At 52.4% G+C, this 25,199-nt stretch overlaps 1 protein-coding gene across 2 annotated transcripts; it reads left to right on the top strand.

Moving 5' to 3' along the window:
• The first annotated feature begins 12,743 nt into the window (after positions 1–12,743).
• Positions 12,744–21,628, top strand: LOC144721753 (PRELI domain-containing protein 1, mitochondrial-like). Of its 2 annotated transcripts, none has more exons than XM_078599649.1 (6): positions 12,744–12,909; positions 13,426–13,582; positions 15,573–15,801; positions 17,816–17,929; positions 18,928–19,006; positions 21,019–21,628. In XM_078599649.1, the coding sequence occupies exons 2-6, from the start codon at positions 13,491–13,493 to the stop codon at positions 21,153–21,155; spliced, it is 651 nt and encodes a 216-aa protein (XP_078455775.1). In that variant the 5' UTR covers positions 12,744–12,909; positions 13,426–13,490; the 3' UTR covers positions 21,156–21,628. The 2 variants fall into 2 exon arrangements, with proteins under 2 accessions (XP_078455775.1, XP_078455774.1); XM_078599648.1 differs by having other exon boundaries at positions 12,770–12,909; positions 21,046–21,628.
• The last annotated feature ends 3,571 nt before the right edge of the window (positions 21,629–25,199 follow it).

Below are 25,199 nucleotides of genomic sequence, written 5' to 3'. Positions count from 1 at the left end.
GGGGATGCTCGACTTGCCCGCGTAATTCATACCTAGGGAGCTCCACGTCAGGTCTTGACTGCCAATTGCAACGTCTGATTTAATAGCGAGGCATTGCTCGAACTCACGTCCCACAGCTGCTGCTGCTGTCGCCGTCGTTCCCAATCGACGTTGCACGAGCGGCCTGCACGGGGCCCACGCGGCCACGGCCGCCGCTGCGGCTCCCTGGCCCCGTCGGGGACGCTGAGCGGGGCGCGGGGGCCGCCGGTGGCCCCAAGCACGACACGCCCCACGGCGCGCGCGCGGGGCGGCAGGCCCCTGCCACCTTCACGGAGATTTAGCACGAAAGATCAAAATCGCCTGCGAGCAGCCCACTCCGAACCAAACGAATCACCCCCACGATGATGCAATAATGCCTGTTTGTACGTCACGGTGTGTGTGTCGAGTTGTTACGTTTTGTGTTTAAAGTGACTTCAGTTTGAAACGAGTACAGTACCCGGAAGGCCTTATGTAAGCAACGTGAGCGAGACAGACGAAGGGCTGGGGCGCAGTGCTGCGTGTGGACGCGTTGACGACGCAGAGGGCCCCGCACGCTGCCACCGCGTCCGGCGGGCACAGCACAAAGTCGCGTCGCGGCCGGATCACGATCCCGCGGTGTGGGTATCGGAACCTCCTCATGTGCCTCGACGATGCCTCCCTCTCCACGTGGTTCTTGGCTGCATACGCTCAACGAAGAGTAGCTCTGCTACCTTGAGCTCGACGGAAATCGCAGTTGTGATGTTGAATGTACCCGGCAATCGGCGTATAAGCAGGGCGCATTGACGAGCTTCGGGCACTTTCGTGAATGCGAATTTGTGAGTTGTCGCATGGAAGTCGGCTGGAGAAGAGCCGGCGGGCTTCTCTGTTCAAGTTGACCCGGGTTGACGTCTCCCCGTGTTGGTTTAGTTGCGCTAAAGCCTATTCAGTTATTTTGTTCCGTCTAAATGTAACAGTCGACGATGTAAGGGAGGCGGGCCGCCTCTCTTCGTGCGTGACGGAGCGAGGCGGCACGGCTGGGGGTCGTCTCCACTCGACGTGAGCGGTGCGCTGGCAGCACGGGGGGGGGGGGGGGGCACGGGCGGACTCCGCGGCGCGACCCGGAGGGGCGGAGCGGCCGCGGCCTCTGCCGCACGTCTGGACGCGGGGGCCCTTGGTCAGGAACTGCTCTTGAATTCGGGTTATCGTTTAGTTGAGTCGCGTTGCTTATAATGCAAGGGGGGGGGGGGGACAAAATGTGTCAATACTTAATGTGTAAGCACATTCGTGAATGGAGTTGGCCAAACATCTCAGTGTAGGACCACAGAGCTTGGGCAATTGTTGGCAGTGTCGGTTCTGGCCGCCGTGCCGCCTTGCTGCCCCTGCAGTTTCCCCGGCGCCTCCCAGCAGAGCAACACAACACGACTGCGTGCGCTCTCGACGCTCTGCACAGACACGCGCTTTGAGATGCAACTTGCACGAACAACGCCGCTCAACACAAATTCCACTTTAGTATTATTATTATATCTCTCTGTGCGAAAAGGCTTAATTGTGACATAACTGGTGAAAGATTAAGAACAAAAATGACAAGACATGTTCAAAGAACAAATTGGCATGATCTCATCACGCGTGTGAACGAGGCCCCGCACTGCACCGCGCCGCCTGCACAGAGAGAGCTCCTTCTGTACGAGCGCAACGCTCTGAGCTTCCGAATAAAAATATAAAATTAATTACCTCAAAATGCATTTTTAAATGCACGTTAAGTAAAGTTAGGTTGAAGACAACACTGTGAATGGTAAAGTTATGAATAAGTAGACTTTGGCATTAACTCTATTAGTCGTGTAACACTATAGTGACAGAATAGAGAGTAGTGGCGCTGTGGTTAGCGCCCCTGGCTACGAACCCGCCCACCCGAGTTCGGTTCCCACTCACGAACAATAACAGTGATGAATACATGAACCGGTCCTGGGCCTCTCCTGGGTCTACTCAACCTTAATTTAGTACCAGGTGCCATGTGCAAGCATCAGCACCGGTGAGACAAAGGCGTCGTGCTGGCCACCCACCCCCTCGTGCGCCTTGCCGGCCTTCATAGGCGCTGCTCGCTCAGCACTTGCCCCAGCAGCCGGTGAAGGTGGCAGGGGGAGACATTGTCTCGTGGCAGCGCACATCTGGTACATTTCGTTGACTTGTTTCTTTTTCGTGTAGAACGTGCAAAGCTCCAGCTTCGTGTACAGCTGTGCGTGTTGACTGTGGACGTGGGTCCTGCAATACGGCGCGTGTGGGGCAATCAGCGGGGACGTTAACGATGGAGCACGCTTCACTGCAGTCACAATTAAGACTCGCACAGAGACCCAAAGAAACCCATGGTCCCACATAGAAACCCATAGACCCACATGGAGATCCATCCTATACAATTACCGTAGTAATAATTAGACTCCTGTAGAAGCCTATATACCTACAAAGACTCGCATAGACAACGATACCCATAGAGACCCATCGACCCACACAGATAACCGTAGACCCACATAGAGACCCACACCCACTCACCACAGCGCGAGGTGAGTGATGGCTTTGCACTTCACAGCAGACGCAATTCTGCGACTCCTCGATTGCCATCTTGCAGGCCACGTGGCCGTCCCTAACGCGGCTCGCCGCAGCCCCGGGTCCCTGCGACGCGGAGAAGCCACGCGGCACCTCTGTTGGATCCTCAGTCGGTGTCTCGTTCGGGACGTCGCAGGCTGAGCACCACGTGAACATCACCGCCGGCTTGTCGGTGCCTTCTCCTGTTGCCCAAGCGTCGAGGAATGGGTCCAGGAGGGTTTAATAGACACGGGCGGCTGGTAGTAGCGATTTGATGCCTTGCTGTACCTGTGAGTTATCTCATTGTATTATCATCATCATCATCATCCCCTCATTGTATTGTGGAGTACGGCAGCGAATCGTCTCATGTTCCATGGTCGGGGTGCTCGAGACTTCATTCTTGCAATGAGCCACTGTGAGTGGCGGCCTGTGCCGTGTGCCTGAGGCCATACACGAGGCATTGGGGAGACGCTTTGAGGAAACGTTCTAAACGTCTCAGAACAAATGTATTCTCGTAGAAAGCCATATAATTAGCTTTCCTGATATAATTACACTATTTTAAAACGTTTGAAAATACCCTTGTATAACGTATTCTCAACTCAGACACCACTCCGCAGTATTCACATCTCAATTATATCAACTTTACAACTTTGCGATAGTGGAGGAGCACATTTGTTGGCAGGCCAATTGGAGAGTAGGCGAATGTCTGTATCTGTACAACACCATCACAGACGTCACAAACCACCACTGTGACGTCACACACGATCATTGTGATGTCACACGATAATTGTGATGTCACACACGATCATTGTTATGTAACACACGATCATTTTGCCGTCACACACGATCATTGTGATGTCACACACGATCATTGTGATGTCACACACGATCATTGTGACGTCACACACGATCATTGTAACGTCACACACGATCATTGTGATGTCACACACGATCATTGTGATGTCACACACGATCATTGTGACGTCACACACGATCATTGTGACGTCACACACGATCATTGTGTCACTGGCAGAAGGAACCCCGAGTGTGAGGGGAGGTGTCCTGAAATGTAACCTCAACATTTACAACAAACGAAGTGGTTTTCCACGTTATCCGCATTGAAATAATTAGTGAAACCAATTATGAACTGTATTGAATGAAGTCGTATTTTTTAGTAAAACCGTAGACTTAACAGAACCGTTAAGGTTCTGCCTGGCGCATGGAGCTAATGATCGATAATAAATGTTGCTATGCAAGTATTGCCAAAAGCGTTTGTTAAGACGCCCCGACCAAAGCATGCCGCTTGCGAATGCATTACCCTCGGTGAGTGTTTTGCACTGCGCTGACATCCAACCACGTGACACCGTCAGTGACGTCACGGCATGCGCCACAAATGCATCCCTATAACGCCAACACGACTGTTGCATGCACTGACGTTAAGCGACAGCAGTGGAGAAGCGATGTAAGCCCTAGTTGCACTGCTGCTATCAATGTTGATATTGTGCAACGATATGACGCGCGTATGTAACGTCGGTGAACTTTAACGAGACTGGAGGCCATGCCGTAGCACAAGTGTAAAACAAAGAAGGAAAATATCACCGTTTGCATTTACTACTGAAGTGCTCGCCGCTCCAACTAATCTGTCTGCGACCATCGGAGTGTTTTATAACTTCGTTATTGCGATACATCCCTTCTCAATACGGCTTCAAATGACCACTCTCACACACACATCGTGCACTAAGTTGTAAGTTTATAGTGGCCAACTTCAATGTAGCCTTCTGAGTGCATGTTGGCCAGAAGTGAATATCAAGTGAACGCGTTTCAATCCCTAAGGGAGGGGTGCAAGACATTCACTCCTTGCTCACTCGAATGAGGGCGGATATACATTGCACTGAGTAATACTGAATAACACTGTGCGTCTCCGGGTCGTTCCGCGCATTGTCCGGCAAGCTGTGCGACGTTTCACACTACGTGCTGGGAGCTCCATTTCGTGAAGTTGCTGAAAAAGCTGCCAGCGCGTGGAGTGAAACGTTGGACATTGTGCCGAACAATGCTCTGGTATCGGAGTAGACAGCAGATGAGAGGAGTGGCATTGTCCCGCCATCTTCTTTGAGAATGTCGAGTGACGCCTTGGACAGATTCTTGGTGACATCGGCAATGAGTCCAACAAGGGCTTGTGAGCTGCAACCAAGCACGATGCGAGCCCAAGCCGCGTGGACGGGGCCGGGCGGTAGAACCAGCAGCAGCTAAAGCAGCAGGAGCAGTTGCAGCTAAAGCAGCAGCAGTTGCAGTAGCACCTGTAGCAGCAGCAGTTACAGCTAAAGCAGCAGCAGCTAAAGCAGCAGTTGCAGCAGCAGCTGCATCGGCAGCAGCTTCTGCAGCTGCTGTAGGTGCTGCGGCCGCCAAGGCGCCACGAGTCGGTCGGAGACGTCTTCAACATTGAGACGCAAATCACGCGGCCGCTAAATTGCGGCATCTCTGAGATTGTCGTCACTTCTGAAAGTTTGTGATTATATATATACACATATATACGTAGGGATTCACAATCAATCTTTTGATTTGTAATTGTTTTTCTTGGGGTGAGGTCGACGTGTAAAAATGTGTCGTGAACCCTCCTCCACCTGACACAACCGATGAACACAAGTGTCACGTGAGACACTGCGATTCCTTGGCATACACGGTGGGTGCACGTTGTTACACGAGCCACACAAACGTCGCGTTCAGTTCCCAATGGTGGTCGCCAGTGTCCTCGTACGGCGGGGGCAATGCTTTTGGATTTGATGAACAAGTGGTGAGGCTCATGGCATAACAATGATACGACAGTGTGTCTCTGCAACACAAAGTGTGTCTCTGCAACACAAATGTTTTGCAAAGAACGAGAACATCTCCCACTGAAATATATCTTTTAAACCTCTCGTGGCGTGTCTCACCGACAAGTCTCGCGTCACACGGCAGAGGTCACGCGTCGCCCGCTCTCGCGGTGGGGGGGGGGGGGTCTGCTGCCGAACTAGAATTAAATTATGCAACAACAACAAAGGAGATTGGCATCCAAAACTGAGCGTTTAAACCGCAGAGTACTCGAAGGCGGAGCGAAACGACGTCCAGGGAGGTGAATGCGTCGATTGGTCTCCCTCGGTGTTGGTCGCTGTCACCAGCGCGCTGCAAACACGGCCCGGCACAGTCCGCAGCTCACCGCGTGTCCCGTCAACAGTGACTCGCGTGTGTCACCATGGCGCATTGCCCCCTGACACAGACCCATATACAAGTTCCCTTTGGCACGATGACATTTGTAGCGTTGACAACGACTTTAAACGAGCTAATCGAACCTAAGAATATAATCGAGACATCTGTTGATGAACTGGACGGGCAGTGGTGGAAGGCACATGTGTCGTTCCCGTGTGCGAGGCTCACCGAATGGACACAAACCAAACCATGGGACACGTGGTCTGCTATTTGTTTGTCCACTCAGCTGTGCGTGTCGCCAGCTCACGTGCACGTCATGAGTTGCTATGAAGCTTGGCATGCGGATATTGTCACTGACACGCAGTGCCTTTTAACAACTTGCAGACATTTGGAGCTGTCAGACTCCCCGCTGCTGCGCGGGTGACGTCGTGACGCCTCTGAGTGACAATTTGTGCCGACGTCACAGTCACGTGCTCAGTCACGTGATCACAGTCCCCATCACGTGATCACAGTCCCCGTCACAGTCACGTGATCACAGCCACGTGCGCGTTGCCTTCCTCTGGAGGCGTCCGTTTTGGAGCTTGTTTGGCGTTTTAATATATAATTTTGTTCTTTAATATTTACACGTAAAACATGCCGGATAAACACAATTGGGACATAAATTATCGCCAATTACGATAGAATCTTGATCTGAAGCTTTCGTGACTGCAGGAATCCATACTCTTTGGTTATTTCGGTAAAGTCACGTAGGTAGAAAATAAAATAATCGATCACGACGTTTCGGACGCAACACAAACGACCGTCATCAGGTGAGACAATCACAGCAGGGAAACTGCTTCAGCTTCAGCAGCTTCCCTGCTGCGATTGTCTCCCCTGATGACGTTGAAATGGTTGCCCTTGCTATGAGCTGGTGGTCGCTATGAGTTGGCAGGATCGGGATTTCTCCGAATGAATTTTGCTGACAAGAGCAACCCAGCAAGTGACAGGATGGCGCCCACAGGGAGCATTCCCCTCGTTGTGCGTGACAGCCCGCTCGCCGCTCGCGTCTACGAGGGCCGCGGAGCAACATCATTGCCCGCTTCATTGTTGACCGCCGCCGCCGCTGCTGCTGCTGCTGCTGCAGAGAGAACCGGGGGCGAAGAGGCATTGGTTGCGTTGTGCATGCACGTGGTCTACCGTGGACTCATGGCTCCCGTATAAGGGGACGGTTGAAACGTTCCATCAACCTGGCTCCGAAGAGTCTCGTCCACGATGTTGTCTGGCCACGCTCCAAGTCAGAGGCAAAGTGACGACACAGATTGCGAATCGGACACGGCGCCGTCACACGAGGAATCGACCTCGACGATATCCAAAGCTCAAAGCACCTCCTTGACCTTCGTAGGTCTCGGTGTGAGTTGCCGGGACTCGCGTGATCTGCACTTTCATTCCTCTCCACCCCTTGCCCCCTCCCCGGCCTGACAATAGGGTCTGCCAATAGGGTTTGCTCCGGTAAAAGCGTCGTGCAGTTAGAATCGGCCTCTTGCGAGGCGTTCTGTGGCCATTGGACTGCACCGCGGTGGTGGTAGTGGTGGTGGCGGTGGTTATAGTAGTGGTGGTGGTGGCGACGGTGGTAGCGGTGTTCATGAGGACGCTTGCCGGCGATCGGCGCATGCGGTTACACGCGTTCGTGTGCACCGCACGAAAATGCGTGGGCAGTGCGATTATTTAAAACAAAATGTTTTCCAGATGAGCTTCACTTGCGACGTGCAGCCACATTGAGATGAAGGTGCCTCCTAAACTGGGGTTAAACAGTGCAACGTCCCTGCACACACACCTCTGTTGCACTTTCCAAATGCTGGACAACATCCCGTGTTAAATACTGCGAGTTAGTTGCTTCTGACTTGCAACACAGACACACACTGATGGTCCATTAAACTCAACGAGGTCCATGTATGCGTTCGACAGCTTACACGTCCCAAATGAATTACACACAGAATAGTCGTAAATATAGTAGAATACACGACTCTCATAACCAGTCTGGATTTAGTAATGATAAATTAATGTCATGAGATGGAGTGAGAGGGATTGTGGCGTCCATGAGGAATGGCGACAGTGGCGAGGCTATTCATCCAGCAGTGGATAGACCGTGGCCGATGAATGTAAAGAAGCACGGGGAAGGAACCGTGCCAGGCGGCGGTGTGGTGCAGCAGTTGTGCCGATGTGCCAGCTCCAGTCTGGAGGCAATGGGCACGCCTGTTTTGAGGGGCGGATGCATCGCTGGTCGAGCGGCATCGATGGATCACCGATTCGAGGGATGGGATTTGAGCGTCATTGCGCTGTGGACGTGTACGCGTCGGCGCTGAGAATCACGGGTTTTTATTTGTTGCTAAAATCAAAACAAATGCAGATTTTGACTCGAAATAGGTCAACGTTTTATTTTGTATACCATGGAATACTTACGGGAGCGATATGTTTGGATGGTGTTTGGATCGTGTGATTGGATGTGTTTGGTTCGTACTCCGTGGTACACATGCGGACATGCCGTGGCTCGCGCCGGGGTCTTCTCCAGAGTGAGACGACCACCACCACCGGGTGCTGAACGCGGCGTGCGCGTTGGCGTGGCACGGTGCGCGGTGCCTTGTGGCTTTGTGCAAAACAGTTTCCCTGTGAAGCCTCTCACGTGCGCCACGAACCGTGTCCGATGCGTAGGCGCACAGTGCCTGTTGCCTGCGCGCCGTGTGTGCGTGTGTACACGTGTGTGCGTGTACACGTGTGTGTACACGTGTGTGCGTGTGTACACGTGTGTGTGTGTACACATGCAGTGTCCATCGAGAAGCGCGGCGTGCGGAGCTGCAGAGTTGTGTGTACACGTGTGTGCGTGTGTGACGAGTGTGGGCCCCGCAATGTGCGACTGGGCCCTGTGTCGGCTTCTATTCGACGTTGCGTGCCAGGTCCCCGCACTGCCCGACCTCTGTCTAGCGCGTCGTGTGCTGCTCGTGGAGAACATTTATTTTTCAAAAAAGTATAAAGGCAGCTGCTATATTCCTTAAAAAAGCACTATGAATATTCGTTGTTCTAGATATCGAGTTGTCAAAACAATGTTTAACATTACACAGAAATGAGTAAATTATTATATTTTGTACATATGTATATAATTTAATTAGCAGCAGATTGCTTTGTACAACGCTGTATATGCACTTCCAATGGCCCTGCATGCTGCCTGGCTAAACCTGACCGTGAGTGAGGGTGTCCGCAGAGTCACAGGGCACCGGTAGACGAGACAGCGCTTGACGTGGAGACCAGCAGGGGCCCACATCACCAGCTCTGAGATCCATTCACGTGGATCTCAACGGGCGACGCCGTCCACCCACAAACCTTCACCAACAATGGACCTGTAATATACCGTACTGTGGACATGACGCACATAAAGTACTCACACCATCAATCGCTAGAAGTTCATTGTCGTCTACTTTGCCGATTTGTCCACCCGTGTGTGTCGCCATGCACGGCTTGCCCACCACCGCTGGGCCTACCAGGCCACGGCGAGGATGCGAGTGCTGTATACGTGGCACTGGGACGACTCCCACGGAGAGGCGGGGGTGGTGGCGACGGCGGCTGCTGCGTGAAGCGTGCGGCGAACCGTCTTCTCTCGCTGAGTCGTTCGCCACGAGAAGTGGTGGCGGCAAGGTCAGAGGGGCAATGTCAGAGGGGCAAGGTCAGAGGACAAGGTCAGAGGGGCAAGGTCAGAGGGCAAGGTGAGAGGGGCAAGGTGAGAGAGGGCGTCACGGGTAGATGGGCTCGTCGAATGTGTTGAGAAACTGGGTGACCTGACATCCTGGCCCTCCTAAAGTCTCACGCACCCAGAACATCAGAGTGGCCATTGGCGAGAGGGGGCCATGGCACCACCAGCTCGATACGGCAGGGAGCCACAGACAAAGGCAGCCAGCAGCTGGCACCAACAATCGCCCAAAATCTGTGGTCTGTTCGTGGCGGGGAATTCTGGTCACGTGGCTTAGCCTCGGCCACCCCCAGTGGAAGCTGTCGCTGTGCATTATCTGCCAGTCAGGGGGGGGGGGGGGGTCACACTTGCGACTGTATTTATTATAACTGTTTTTTATTGGGAAGTTTAGACCAGGACGCCGGCACGCAGTGGGCTTTTCTTGGGGTAGGCGCCGCGTGGGCAATAATCACCAGCGAAACCGCCACTGCGCCGGTCATCTTGACGACACATTCGGGAACTGCATCGCTGTGTCCAGGCATGCCGCGGCTGTCTTTTGCTGAAGCAACGTGGACTCACGCCCATCTATGTGCCGACGCGAGTTACTGGAGGCCGTTGTAAACGAAGCAGTCCTTCTCCGCCCCCCTTGGCAGTGCACAACCTCCACAGTGGCCACCGCCAGCCACTCTCCCCACCGCGCCCCCGGGGTCGTTCGGTCCAGTCCGGTAGCACGATCGGTCTCCCCAGGTCGTGACTATTGCCGCCACCCTCTTCGCTACGCAGGACGGCTCTACTGCCGGATGTCTGTCCAACACGCGAATGCGCACTGCACAGGGCGGACGTGTCAAGATCACTTCTGGCCAACTGCTTCACCGGACTCGTATGTGTTCTAAAACGACGGCTTTGTGAAAGGCATCTTGCTCCTGCTGGAGCACGTCAGGGTAGTGACCTGCATTCTGAAGCCGGTGTCGTATAAAGCGTGGTCCAGATGTCTTGTGACCCCCATTTAATTCTCTAAAACGTAATATTTGTAAGTATTGTAAGGTTTACTTAAAACATGAATGAATATGCAAAGGGTAAAACATGTTTGGGGTCAATTAATCGTGGGTCAGGAGACACGTGGGGGGTCCCTGGACACTGCAGGGCACGCTGGCGAATGCGTCATGTATGGCCGTGCGCGTCTTTAACAAACTCACGCACCTCAAAACGCGCCGTGTGATGTGCTGAAGAGATGAAGCCGCTCTTACACCGCGCTGCGTCCATCCTGCCAGGCTCAGCTACTCTTATGGGGGGGGGGGGGGGGGCCGTAACCGCGAGAATCAAACGGTGAGGGAGCGTGGCCTCGACTGGTGCCAAAGCGACATTTGGTGGTGCAAAGGAAACTTCGTAACAAGTGAACTTTATTTCCGCAGGCTAAAACTACCACCACGCGTTGGCCGTGTTAAGCATTACTGTTAGCCGTCCTTCATGTACGGTAACTGCTGCGATGCTCGATTCCCATACAGCACTTGCCCCGGCCCAATTCCGACCTCTTGTTCGTCTCTGCATTGTCTCTCCCTCCTCCCAGACTGCCACTCGCTCATCCCACGTGTGTTCATCTCACGGTCATCTTTATTCGCTTGCGTACTGCCATGCCATCGTGGGCAACTGAGTTTTGAAAGAGGCCAGATGCCCACTCCGTCATCACGAAAGGATTGTGCGCGGGGTAGCAGCAGATGATTGGGCATCTCAACCGTGTCCATTCGGACCACCACTAATGGCATGGTTAGTTGCACCATATGGACGAGGACAAGGGGGTTTCTAGTTATCTACACGCTCAAGACACACGCTGGTATAAAAGCAGCTTCAATTAACTGGATCCATAGCCTTGACCTTAACCGCATCGCTGTGAGTTGCTACTTGGCAGGTCCTGTACGCTGTTAGCTGATGCCATCTGGTCAATATCAAACTCTTCCGCACCCCCTACTGGAGAGAGACTCTGATAAATAATTAACATGGAGCATACTTGCGTTAATAACATTTGCATGTGTGACTCAAATAAAAACATGGAATCTCAAACTGATTGATGTCTTATCTTCCCAGTGTCTTTCTTATGTAAAACATGAGCTCAACGCACTATCGACGTCATGTATACACGCTCATTCATTGGCTGAAAACATCTCAATATATAGAGGACCGCAGAACTTGGCCAATTGTTGGTATCACCAGCTCACTGCCTGGGCACTGCCCTCCAGCTTGTCTGTGGTTCCTCAACGATGGCACTGAGACTAATACATTAACACTTAGAACTACAACGAGCAGTGGACCACTTTGTCAGAGGATGATCTAAGAAGATGACTTTCAGAACTCCTGAAGTTAATGATACCCACATACATCGAGAGCAGGGACACACATTTTATATGCCCCGAAAAGGAGGGTTTATCACGTGACAATCAAACTGACATTTCTAATGCTCAATTCGGAATATGCTGAATTAAGTGAAAAGCCGCATGTATTACGATGGCTTTTTCGTTAGTGAAAGGTCACACAGATGGTGGGGGGGGGGGGCTGTCATCACCAGGCGTTGTATCACGAGTGCTGGAGCACTGCATTCCGTGAGAATCCACATTCAGCACAACGGGCTCTTGTGCCTGTCGTTTGCATCCGAGGTTGGGCCGAAACCATTTAAATAAGTTGTGAGCACAGACGTCTGAGGCGAGTGATAGTCAACACTCCCTCACAGGGCAGTGAACACTCCAGGCGATGTTCCAGGCAATGGTCCTTTTTCATAGCGCAGGTATCGCTTAAATTGATATTTACCGAATTGATAAACAACTTAAATGAGCAATAAAACGCATTTAACTTTTGAACTGTTTATTATTCTATTATATATATAAGTGGGGCGCCACTTTCACCTAGCTCGCTATGGTCTCCGGTGGAGGGTTCGGATTGTTAAACGGTAACCGGTAAAACGGTCACAGTTTAACCGGTTACCGAAAGCGAGGAACTGGTAGTTTTAAGGTTTGTCAGTTACACATCTAAAACTGTGCAGTTTGTTGCAGGACGTTTCCACAGATGCGGCAAACCCGTAACCGGTTTGTACAGTTTCTACCGGTAACCGGAATTAACCTGTAACCGGTTCGTACCGGTAATTCCCGTCCGCCCGCCGGTGACTTCAACAACCCGGGCCGCGTCACGCGTGGAAGAATCATCGAGTCGGGAATCGAGATTCTTCAGACGAATCGATTGGAGCGGTAATCGTGGATCGTGTCTGGCTGTCTCGTGCGTGAGGGGGGAGGAATCGCGGCAAGAGGAATCGCGTGCGACGGCGGAGTCGTGCGCGGGAATCGTGGATCGCGCCGCCTTCCCTCGCCTGCCGAGTTCCCGTCCAGCGCCGCCGCCTCCTGCAGGAGCCTCGCCACGGATCGGGGGCGACGCGGGCGGCGACTCGCGACCTCCACCTCCTCCTCCTCGGGGTAGCAACGGGCGCGGGGCCCAGAGAGCGGAGCACGAAGGGGGGGACGCGCGCGGGAGTTGAATGAGAAAGTTCGCGAGGCGGCCCCGCTGGTGGCCCTCGCGGCCCCCGGCCTGGCCGCTAGGCCCCAGGCGGCCCCAGGCGGCCCGCGTGCCACCGGCCGCTCGCGCGGTGACACCGCGCGAGCAGGCGGCGTGGCTGAGGATGGTGGGGAACTGGGGGGCTGGGGGCGGTAGGGGGCTGTCAGACCCCCTGCACGGCTCCTGTTGCACGCGGCTGCCGAACTCGCGAACTCGCGGCCTCCTCGCGCGTGCGGGGAGGGAGGCAGGCGGGGAGGGAGGGATGGCGACAAGTGCGAGGAGGCTGCTGCTGCTGCTGTGAATGTTACCCGCGGGCAGGCGACGGGTCGTGGAGCCGCGCGGTGAGGGACGGGGGGGACCGCGCGAGCCCCTGGGACCCCGGGGCCTCCCAAGGTCGTCCCGTGACCGCCCCCCCCCCATGTCCTGTGGTTGTGCAGATGCGGAGCGGAGCCGCCTGACTCGGCAGACGTCGCCACAAGAGCCCCCAGGGGCAGCGGCCGCCATGGTGAAGTACTACGCCTGCCTGGGCATCCTCAAGAGCTCCTGGGACCACGTGTTCGCCGCGTTCTGGCAGCGCTACCCCAACCCCTACAGGTGCCAACCCCTACAGGTGCCGCGCGCGTCCTGTCACAAGCGGACGCGATTCCCGGCTCAAAAGAGCAAGTGGCGGAAATTCCACATTCTCATGGCGGGGGCGAGGTTGCCCCTCTATATTGACCACCGTTGACTTCCCCATGCAGCGGTACTCATTTTATCGAACACAAACGGGAGGATAATCGGCTGAATGGACCACCACCTCCCAACCTCAAACCAGGATTTTATTAATGGATAATCTCGGGGGATTGCCAGCTGCTCACAGCCGAGCTGCCTGGCCTGGGACCCCGCGTAATCCTCTACAGTGCGCACTCAGCCGGTGTCCCTCGCATCCAACGAGCATCGCCTCTGTTGGTGGCAGTAACGCGGCAGTTCGACTTCCACGTTCCTATGCCGGGGACCAGTTCGTGCGGAGCAGGGCCGCCGTCGCCCGAATCCGCAGTTCCACCACCCCGGAGAGATAATGGGGCTGAGCCCGCCCCTGGCCGGATTTGGACTCGCAGCCCTCGGTGGCTTAAGTTGTCTGCCAAGAGCACCTTCACTCAAATGCCCTTGGCGGCTGTTGAAGGCGATCTGATGTGATAGCTCGTCATGCTGGAGTGCGTGCGGCTCTGAGGCCACCCAAGGCAGCGGAGTACAACTGGCAGGTCGCAGCGTGTGACATAGTGCACATCGTGCACATCGCGTGACAGCAGCTCAGACGGCGTTCTCAGGAATGGTGCCGATGTGAAGTTTAACTGCAGATCTCACACCGGTGCTGCGTAGGCCAATCTATCGATTGTCGCCAAATGTCTTGAGAGTTTTTGGAATTCCCGAGGTGTAACCCGGCGGGTTAGGTCCTGGATTAAGGAGATTGTATCGGTTGTCTTTGTGTTATACTCTTTAAACTGTCTGGTGACATTTTTTGTTTCCTTTTTAAGGCATATATATAAACTTTTAGAGGTTTGTTGAACACAAACTTTCTCGACCAATATCCATAATACAGGTTTTTTTGGGTTAGATAGCGTAAATATAAATGTGTCATTAAAGGAATGAAACAGGAGGACTTCTCCACAAATCTGGCTGTCCACCTGATGAAGCTGGTTGTAATTACTGGCCAAACGTCGTACTCAGATTGTAAATGTTGTGGCTTGGCTCTCCAACACACCGGTGTGCCGTACTAGTGACGAATTGGCATGTTCTGTTTACGTGACAAAACTTACTATTTGGGTGTGTCTGGAGGTGGTGGGTTTAAGGACACTTTTATATTTACGCGATCTAACCCCCCCCACCCCAAAAAACACACCTGTATTATGGATGATATTGTTTGCGAAAGTCTACGTGTTAAACTTTCTGAGGTTTGTTGGACCACTTCCCACTTTAAGGAGTTGCCAACACTGGGTGTTGGCAGTTTTGCATTCTGCTCGTCATCTGCATGAGTTTGGGGGTTGAATTCGTCACATGGCCCACAAGCCTGGCCTCTTGCCAGAGCATGCAACTTCGCAATGTCAGTGTGTGGAGTGTTTGTATAATGTCGAACTTATTTCGCACCGTGCGTAGCCAACCGCGCTAATCGGAGGTGCGGGCGAAGGACAAAAAACTTAACACAAAAAGCAGTTAGAAAGAAATTAGTTTAAAATCTTGACCTAGATTTAAAATCCATAGACCCCCATGTGTTCACACTTACCTGTGATACCTTTTTGAGACTTTGGTAACATTATTTAAGCATTGTAAGTGTGCAATATTGTTTTAAAAAAATTGGATAGTAGTGACCAAACATCTTTTTAATAGTTATTGCTCAAAATGTATTCGTTTGAATTTGCATAGAACAGAGTTCCTCTTCTGTATTTTACCCCATAAAGCATGGGGGTGGATATCAAAGCTCTTGATTGATAGTGGTGCTCATTGTGGAGTCCGCATGCGATGCCCACGACGAGTGGTAAACGACAGCTGTCGCTCGGCGGTTCGCACATCTCGTCAACGTTGACCAAACGTCCCTGGCGTTTCGCAGCAAGCACGTGCTGACGGAGGATGTCCTCTGGCGGGAGGTTACGGAGGACAAGAAGCTGTTGACGCGGCGGCTCCTCTCCAAGACGAACCGCCTGCCCAAGTGGGCCGAGCGGCTACTGCCGCTCCACGTCGCCCCGCGCCACGTCTACATTCTAGAGGACTCTGTGATGGACGCCGCCAACCAGAGGCTCATCACCCTCACCAGGAACGTCAACCACACGCGCCTGATGGTGTGCTCCCCCTCCCGCACCTTGTGATGCTGTTTGCATCCCACCATGTCCCTATAATTATTTTATTCCTTTTTACTCGGCTGGTTCATCCACGAAAGCCCCACTGCATCTCAAGATTTTCTCACGATGGACCTGCCAAGCTTTCGCAGTAAGGGGCGATGTTGCTGCTGCTGTGTGTAATCCCTTTTGAGTAATTTGCAGGTAATTTTTCAGCATTAAGATGTTTGCCCAATACGGTCCGCATTGCGGAGAAGCCGGAGGAAACCCATGCAGAACGGGGGGAGAGTACATACACACGGTCCAAGACATGTCGCTTAGTTTCCTAAATGTAACTGTTCACGGTCGGAGATACTTTGAGTTCTATGTATCTCCGACCATGAACACCTAACCAGTGAACTCAAACACGTGCACCACGCTCTCAGGGCGAATGGATACTCTGACTACACAATCCGCAAAGCCATCACCCCAACAGTGAGGAAGGAGCCATCTGAGAATCCAATCGAAACCATCACCTTGCCATACATAGCAGGGGTCACCAAAAATATTTCCAAAATCATGAACAAACAAGATCCATATTCTCAGGTTTTTTCGGTAAAGTCACGTAGGTAAAACACTAAAAGTAATGAAAGTAAAATAAAACAAAACAAAAATAAAATTCACGACGTTTCGGAGGCAACACAAGTCTCCGTCATCAGGTGAGACCGTCACAGCCAGATTAGCTGCATCTTGATGCAGCTAATCTTGATGCAGCTAATCTGGCTGTGACGGTCTCACCTGATGACGGAGACTTGTGTTGCCTCCGAAACGTCGTGAATTTTATTTTTGTTTTGTTTTATTTTACTTTCATTACTTTTAGTGTTTTACCTACGTGACTTTACCGAAAAAACCTGAGAATATGAATCATTGCAGTCACGAAAGCTTCAAATCTAGAAACAAGATCCAGGTCCGATTTAACACAGTACATTAAATAAACGATCTAATCCCATCTGTGAAGGACAAGATCTCTGACGTGCAATATCCCGGCGTCGACAAACTAAGCTGTATCTGGGGCAGCAGTTATATTGGGGAAACTAAGCGACATGTCTCGGACCGTGTTCGTGAGCTTAAGGCAGATCTGAAACACGGTAGGATAAATACTTCTGCTGTGGCTGATCATTGTTCGAATGCGGTAGGTTCACATGGAATTTATTCGGTACTTTGCAAGCCCACTGGCTATCAACAAAGATTCGTTCATTAAGTCATCCAGATATACAGACACAGACACAATTTCAACCGAGAGGATGGGTACAAACTCAGCACTCACTGGAAGGACGTCATCAACCACTTCAAGTCGTAACTTGTTGTGTGTTGTCACCTTCCGTTCCTTTCTTGTCACCTTCCGTGCTTCAGCTCGGTACTCTCTGACCCCAGGGCACCTAAGACCCGCCCACTTCGTTCTGACACCAGAAGCTTGTGTCACGCCCATTGTTGAAATCTTTAAAAACAGTCGCCTTCAGTGACCTTCCCCCCTTTTTCCTCCTGAAGACGATCGCTTGTGTTGTGATCGAAACGTTGTAGTTTCTATTTGATTTACTTGAATTTTTTTCTATCTACGTGACTTTACCGAAAGAACCAAAGAATATGAATTCTTGCAGTCACAAAAGTTTGAAGTCAAAATTTCATTGAAAGTCTTTGTGTCACTACAGTACAGTTGCGATTGGCAACTGTACGTGTGTGGGGAGTGGTAGTGTAGCGGTTCGCGCGCTGTGCTTCGAACCCGGCAACCTTAAGTCCAACACAAGCGCCGATTATCTGAACCGGTCCTGGGCCTCCGCTGGGTTGACTAAACCTTAAATGGTTACCCGGTGCAGCGTGTACACATCAGCATTGGAAAGACAAAGGCGTCTGGGCGTGGTGTTGGCCACCCATCCCTGGTTTTCTGTGCCAGCCTTAATCGGTGCTCCGTGAACAGCACTTGCCCCAACAGTGTGTGAATGCTATACGGGGGGGGGGGGTCTTTGTCTTTGTGCTGCAGGTGGTGAAGGAGCGCTGTGAGTACACCATCGACCCCGAGCAGCGGGGCTGGACGCAGATCAAGCGGCAGGCCTGGATCTGCTCCAGCGTCTACGGATTCTCCCGCCCCATACAGGTCAGGCCTCATCCACAGCCACTTGATAGTTTCCAGGTTATTTTGTCTCGCCGCGGTTTCTTGAGAACTCGAGCGACCAGGAGAGGTCTCATTTGCAAGAGGGACCTGGGTCACCACCACGACGACAAGCGCAGGAACATGAAGACGCCTGCAGCATCGACGCAAACAGAAATCGTAGCAAAGTCCACCGCACTACAGGAGACTTCTAAAAGAGCGTCAAAGCAACGTGAAATGCATTTCAGTAAAACAAAGGTTTGCATGGACTAATTACTTTTTAATACATTTGGGGGGATTATTGCACACGTGTGAACAGATCTTATATAGATTTATATAACGCCTTAATCCAAGACAATTTACAACACTTATAAAATTGTATGTAAGATGATAATGCTTAAAATAAAGTGGGGTTATTAAAAGTGGTGGTGTAGTTATGGTGACAGGAGGACAGGCGAGAGTGGTGAAGGATGGTATGGGGCAGTGGTAGGGGTAGTTATAGGGATAGGGCTAGTGATAGCGGTAGTGATAGGGGTACTGATAGGGGTAGTGATCGTGGTAGTGGTAGTGATAGGGGTACTGATAGGGGTAGTGGTAGCGGTGTAGGGGTAGTGAACGGAAGCAGGTTAGATGAGTGCACGTCAAATATACCTGCAAGCCAATTTATCATAAAAGATTTGAGGCCAGTAATGGGCCCTTTTAGCGAAAGTGGTGTTTCTGTCCAGGAATGGTGGTGCATGCCCCATAATCCCGCTCTTAGAAACGTGCAGGGTTGATGGGTCTCCTGAAATGTAGTTTTTCTCTCCCAATCTGCCATGCCGCTAAGTGGCCAGCAGGTGTGTGGGTGTGAGACCACCACGACTCTGGCAGAGAGCTTGTGTTTATCATGTGTGTTATTGCTCAGGGCATAGTCGTTTACATTGTCTCAAGCGTTGTTTTATCGGTTCGTGTTCTCTACATCCTTCATTTTCATAATCATTGCATTTTTCTTTGTCGCCTGGCAGGAATTTGGCATCGCAAGGTTCAAAAGCAACGTTTCCAAGGCAATGAAGGGTTTTGAATACATCCTGACCAGCATGCAAGGTATGTCACACGCCTCGTGAATCGTCACGTCACAGGAAGGCAACCCAAGTCGGTGGGCGCAGCGTTGTACCTTGCTGCTGTCAAAACGAAGGTCTCCACGTTTCATTTCGTCTTTAAATAAAAAGTAGCGCTCCCTTCCAACGTCTCGACCGCCCGCTTCTGGCTTGAGGGCCCCGTGGCCTCCATCGCGGGGTTTTAAATTCCTATCCATGCGCTGAGCTGTGATGAGTAACAATAATTATTATTAGTATATTTGGTTTCTGTGCTATCATCTTAAGAGCGTGAGGGCTACCACGGAGGTAGGAGCTCTGTTGCACAGACTGATGTCGTCTCCCTGAGCATTCATCTTGTTATCCACTCTACGCACCCTCCCTCCTCCCACGTGCACGTGAGAAGTTCTGCCAAGCAGTGGTTCCCACGTGACGGCACTAGAGGGCGCTCTGGGGACGCACTTCAAAGACGCCTCCCTCGATCTTAATTTCCTCCCTCGCTTGCTAACAGCGGAGACTTGCCGCCTCACCGTGCATCTATAGGGAAGCACGTATCGGTACTTAGAACCGTGTCTTACTTTACTGTAAAGTGTGCGGTGGGGTGGCGCTGTGGTAACATTCGCGTGGCCTCACAGCCAGAAAGACCTCGGTTAGATCTGATTCTGTACTAAATGATACATAAGTTATATAATTATTTATTAGATTGAGAGTTTAATGTAATATTGAAGGTTTTTATTATTTATACATTGGTTAATGAGAAAAACAAGTTAATGCGCGAAAATGTTCAATCAAAATGCATGGCATGATGTACAAATAGTATCACACAAGATGCTTTATACATTTCTTGATATTTAACTTTATACATTGCAACTGCAAGTTAATATTTTCTTGGGCCTACTTCTGCCTAACTAGAATATTCGAATTATTATGACTGCATTATTTGAACGAGATCTTATTAGAATGTTTTGGGGAGTGAAACTGGGGTTTTACATATTTCAACAATCAATATTTTCAGGATTCCATTTTGACACGCTGCGTAATTCATTTTAACCTATTCATATTTTAACACCCATTTTTTTCCCAACTAAAATTTTCGTTGAAACACACTGTAGGTCGACTTTTCGGAAATGTATAACCTGAACAGGAGTCGTGCGAAATGTGTTACTTGTTGTGCCCATTGGGGCTCATCGGGGAGCCAATGCGGGTCCTGTGATGTCACCGCAAGTCTCGTCTCTCGCACCCTGCGGCCTTCCTTGACTACTCTCTCAACCCTGTCTGTCCTTGCTCCCTCCGTCTGCAGTCGGCACATTCTTAAAGACTTTTACCATTGTTGATGTCCAGATATGTTTTACAAAGGGACAGAAGCGCTGGGCGACATTTAAAAATAGCACGCGGTCACGCTCGCCGAGCACGGCGAAACCGCCGCACGGAAGGGGGAGGTGGTGCTGGCGGGGAAGCGCCGTGCCGGCCACGCGATCCCCACCACCCTCGTCCCTTGCCCACCTCCACACGGTGCTGCAAAGGCAACGGCGTTTGAATTGGCCGAAGGCTTCGGGGCGGGTGGCTTGTGTTGTATTGGCCGCAGAGTAGGGCTTGTGCTCGGCGGGGTGCGAGGGCCCGGGAAATCTTCTTGATTGCAAAATCGACTTTTAAAATGTAAATACTGTGGTCAGATAACACTGGATACCATGGTACAGCAGTTAATTAAAGTTAAGTAATTATACCGAGTTATCATCACAATGCAACTCTGATAAACACTGGAATAAATAAATATGTTATTGGTAGACCAATTGCAGAGCTTTAGATCCCCATATGGTGGCGTTTAATTGCCATGACTGGTCTCATTGAACTTGGGACACAACAGAATCTGTATAAATGCTGTCTTTTCATCTAATATAAACAACTTGTTTCTTTATGGCTTTTGCAATTCTCTTATTTCCTTCTTCGCCGTCTGTCGATCTCTGCCTTCGTCCCACTCCTGTCCTGCCCGCTCACGCTTCCCTGGACGGACGAAAATTCCAGCGTTGAGCTCCCGGCTTCCTCCGGCAGGTGACCCGCCGGCTCGCTCGCTCAAGGCCACGGCCATGGAGGCCACGGAACGGGCCAAGGACCTGGCCTGCAAGGCCGCTGCCCCGCAGAAAGCGAAGCAGTTCCTGTGAGTGGCCGACCGCCGTCCCTCCGGCCGCGTCTCGCTCAACCCCAACGCACTTCAGGGCACAACGATTGTCTTCGGTCTCCAAGCTCTCCCACTCGACGTGGCGTGCATAGAGCTGCTGCTGCTGCTGCCACTGCTGCTTCTGCTGTTCAACGGTGGAGTCGTGGGCAGCGACCTTGACTCTGTGGTGGTTTGTCTACGTTGTAGTCACATCGTCTGTGTAGACCGACTTTATTACTCGGCAGTCGTCTTTGTTATTCAGCGTTTTGCCCTCATGAGCGCATTTCCTTTTTGTTTAAGTGGTATTTAAATGACCGAATCTGTTCAATTCCAGTGATGTATATATTCTAAATAAAATTATATGAATTCCAGGGAAATTACAGTGTAATGGTACTGTAAAGAGTAAGTATATTACATTTTGTACATTTCCATGCAATTTGATTTAATTGCAGTATAAAATAAACGCATACTTCGTGACTTGTGTTGCGTCTTGATGGTGATTGGTTCTGAAGGCTCCCCGGTGTTTATTGCGGTGTAATGATGGCTTTAGTGCTTCCCACGTGTTTTATTTTAACTCAAATGTAAGCGCTATAATACTTGCAGTACTTTGATAAAAGTTCACAGGTATGTCCTTGATCTTTCGTATCAATGTTCAGTGGTATGAACAACTTAAACAGGCCACAAAACGGCCTCGAGTTCTGTACATATACTCTCACAACAACATCAAGACAATAATAATCAGCGTCATTATGGAGAATGTAAATAAAACGAGATCAGTACACGATGTGTACTTCATATATCCGTCGAATTTAAACAATCCATCCCACATCGTTCTAGGAGTGCATTTCATCAGCAGAGGTCCAGCGCAAGGCAACTGTGGACCTGTTTTGACATGCAGTGTCTTAGCAGCAGTTCTGGTCGCATGAGTGTTGGTGAACTGTCCGATGTTATAGGCAAGGACCCTTTAAGATATGGAGCCTCATGCGATGTTAAAACTAAAACAAAACGACTTGCATAGAAACACAACATGTACGCAGGAAATATACGGTATCCATATATTGCCTGTCCACATCAATAAAATCTCAAGTATTTTTTACACTTTTCAAAACAACTTTAATTACATTTTTGAAAGGTGGTAAGTAGCCTTATCATAGTCTTACAATCAGTCGTTGAGCCTCAAATGTGGTAGTCGTACATTCGGGATCTGCTGCTGCTCGGGCTGCTGCCGGTCTGTAATATCGACGCCGGGCCAGGAGCTGGTTGCGAGTCGGTGGAATTCGCATCGGGCTCTCGAGTTGGAGCACGGTCCCAACACGATGCGATGTGAAATCGCCGCCGTGATTGCATTGCAACTCGCGGCTGAGTCGCTGCGTCGAGGGTTATTGTGGGCCGAGGTTTCCGAGCGGAGTTCTGCTTTAAGGGTGTACAACTGTACCGTATGGTTGCCATTCCACTGCATTGCGTTTCTTGGAAATGCGGAATTATTCTTAGAATCGGCAAAAGTCGATCTCGAGATCAGATTCTTGGTGCGAGTTCGGCTCAAGACAACAACAAGGAGGAGGAGGCGCCCAGGAGCGGCGGACAAACCCTCGCCGCCTGTGGCCCGACCGGGGGCCACTGGCACCCGCCTGGGTCGCCTGGAGCTGCAGGAGGAGCTGCACGCGGCTGCGTGTGGCGGACACTTTAACCCACTCCACTGAGTGCAGCGAGATCGCAATGCAATCACAACCACCACCAGAAGTCGTCAGGATGACCGACAGACATTCATCCACTGCTGGACAAAGGCCACCACACGCCGTGCCGGTCGTGGGGGTTGCTGAGCGAGCCTCGGTAACTTCCGATCGTCATCGCGGTGATGTGTTGCACGTGTACGCCATGGGGGGGGGGGGGGGGGGGGGTGGGAGTCGTTACGCAAGGGCCGCGTCCACTCGCACACCCCCCGCGGGCCCGAGCAGATTCCCGGCGACCGCCCCCGGGGTCTGCCCGCAAGTGGCGACCTCCCTGCGCCTCGGTGGCCGCTCCACGCCGCTGTGTCCTTGGTTGCAAGGCCCCGGTGGCCCCCTGGTGGCCCCCTGGTGGCCTTTCGTGCGGCCCCCGACAACACGCGGCACGTGAGAGCACACTCCTTGCAGGCGCGAGCGAGGCCCCCCCCCCCCCCCTGGCGAGCGAGGCCCCCCCCCCCTGGCAAGCGAGGTCCCCCCCCCCCCCCTGGCGAGCGAGGTCCCCCCCCCCCCCCCTGGCGAGCGAGGCCCCCCCCCCTGGCGAGCGAGGCCCCCCCCCCTGGCGAGCGAGGCCCCCCCCCCCCTGGCGAGCGAGCCCCCCCCCCCCCCCTGGCGACCCCCCCCCCCCAGGCGCACGTGGCCCGCGGGCCGCCGCCGTGCGGGGATCTCGTGGCGCCTCCCGCTGCCTCCCCGCGGGTTGGACCCCCGACGTCGTCTCAGGCGCTCAAAGTCTCCACGTTGACGACGTCGTCGTCAGATAACGCGCGGCCCAGCACGTGGAGCACGTGGTGTGAGCCGACAGGGGCGGGGGGGGCGAAGGACTTTGGCCATTGTCCACAAGTTGATGGGGGGCAGCTGCTTACGAGTTGATGGGGGGGGGGGGGGGGGGCAGCTGCTTACGAGTTGATGGGGGGCAACTGCAATGACGCCCAAACGAGCAGCAGTTCCCGGAGCACTGCGCTGCTGCTCCTGTGCCCAGGGTCGCCGTCAACTGGGTTTGAGAGAATGTGGCAGCAGCTGGCTGGTTAGATCGCGTAAGTGTGTGTCGTCAAAGCCGCCACCACCCGACACAGCCACTCGGTAGGGTTCGTCAGGGACACAGAACGTGTCAACTCGGTACGAGTTCAGCACACGCCGTGTGGTGGCGGGTTTAACGGCACACATTTACGCGATTTAACCCCAAATCACCTCTATTATTGATAGTATTGGTCGTGAGAGCCTACGACGTGTTAATCTGCCTGTTTGCAGCTCTGCCACTGAGCAAACCCGCAGACAAATATCCCGAGGTGGATGGACGCTGTTCAGCAGGGAGCCTCCTGCTGGGGGTGGTGACGACCGACGCCGTGAGTGCCCGCAGCAGATGTGGGCACAAGTCGAGTGTTCTTGGCACGCGAGAGCACGGGAGCAGGTCCAGGTCACAGCGAGAGGGGATCGCAGCCGAGATTCTACTGCGTCGTTGTGGCCTCACACTCTGTGGGCACGAGGCACAACTTGACACGAGAGTTCGATGTCCTCGGTGAGCTCCTAAAGATCGTCGCGACCAAGGCGCCGCCTCCTCCTAAACACTCAAATCGCGCCGTGAGGACACGAACGGGGAACCCAGAGCCTGGCGCAGTCTGGGGGGATACGGAGGGAGTGACATTTACTGCCCCCAATAGCCATTTAGCGCACAGCGCGGCGTGTAAAGGGCAATGCTGATATTGTTACCTGGCCAAACATTTCACTTCGGTTTTTTCTCCGGCTTGACCCGTTTCAAATTGTTACTGTACAACCAGACACCGGTACAGTACAGAATGTATCTCAGCAGGGTCACACAGAATGACCCGAGGGTCGTCAACGCCTGGTGAGCTGAGCTCTCGAACTCTACCCAGGTTCAGGGCTTCCCCACGCATGTCCCAATTATGGTCGACGCTTCCATTCAGAATTCCGTCACCCTAGAGGAGTGCATCAGCCCCTGCTGGAGAAAGTCACGTGAACGATAACGCCGCAAGGGCATTTTGAGATCCCTCCAATCGCCTCTTTTCCACGCTGCAAGCGGCACATCTTCAAATCTCCACATGGCAACAGACCAGGCGCGTTTTATTCCTCAGAGCTGAAATGTGCTGAATCGTCTGCTATTTTTTGCGTGCAGACAATCGTTATCTGACTGACACCAACTCGCTACGCCCGAGCAGCCGGTTCAATCGGGTATGGGGGGCTGGGATTCGAACCCAGCTCTGTGCCGGTCCATTGCATTGTGCCAAGTGGCAGTCGACTGACACTTGTAAGAGCGTGCGTGTGTTCTCAAGTCCTGGCTGGGGGTGAACTCATCCAGTGATTTCTCCAGG

This window comes from Lampetra planeri, chromosome 12 (genome assembly GCF_965212315.1).
Source record: "Lampetra planeri chromosome 12, kcLamPlan1.2.h2, whole genome shotgun sequence".
NCBI classification, from domain to species: domain Eukaryota; kingdom Metazoa; phylum Chordata; class Hyperoartia; order Petromyzontiformes; family Petromyzontidae; genus Lampetra; species Lampetra planeri.
The sequence above is the reverse complement of the archived record's forward strand: the minus strand, read 5'-3'. Positions and strand labels throughout refer to the sequence as shown.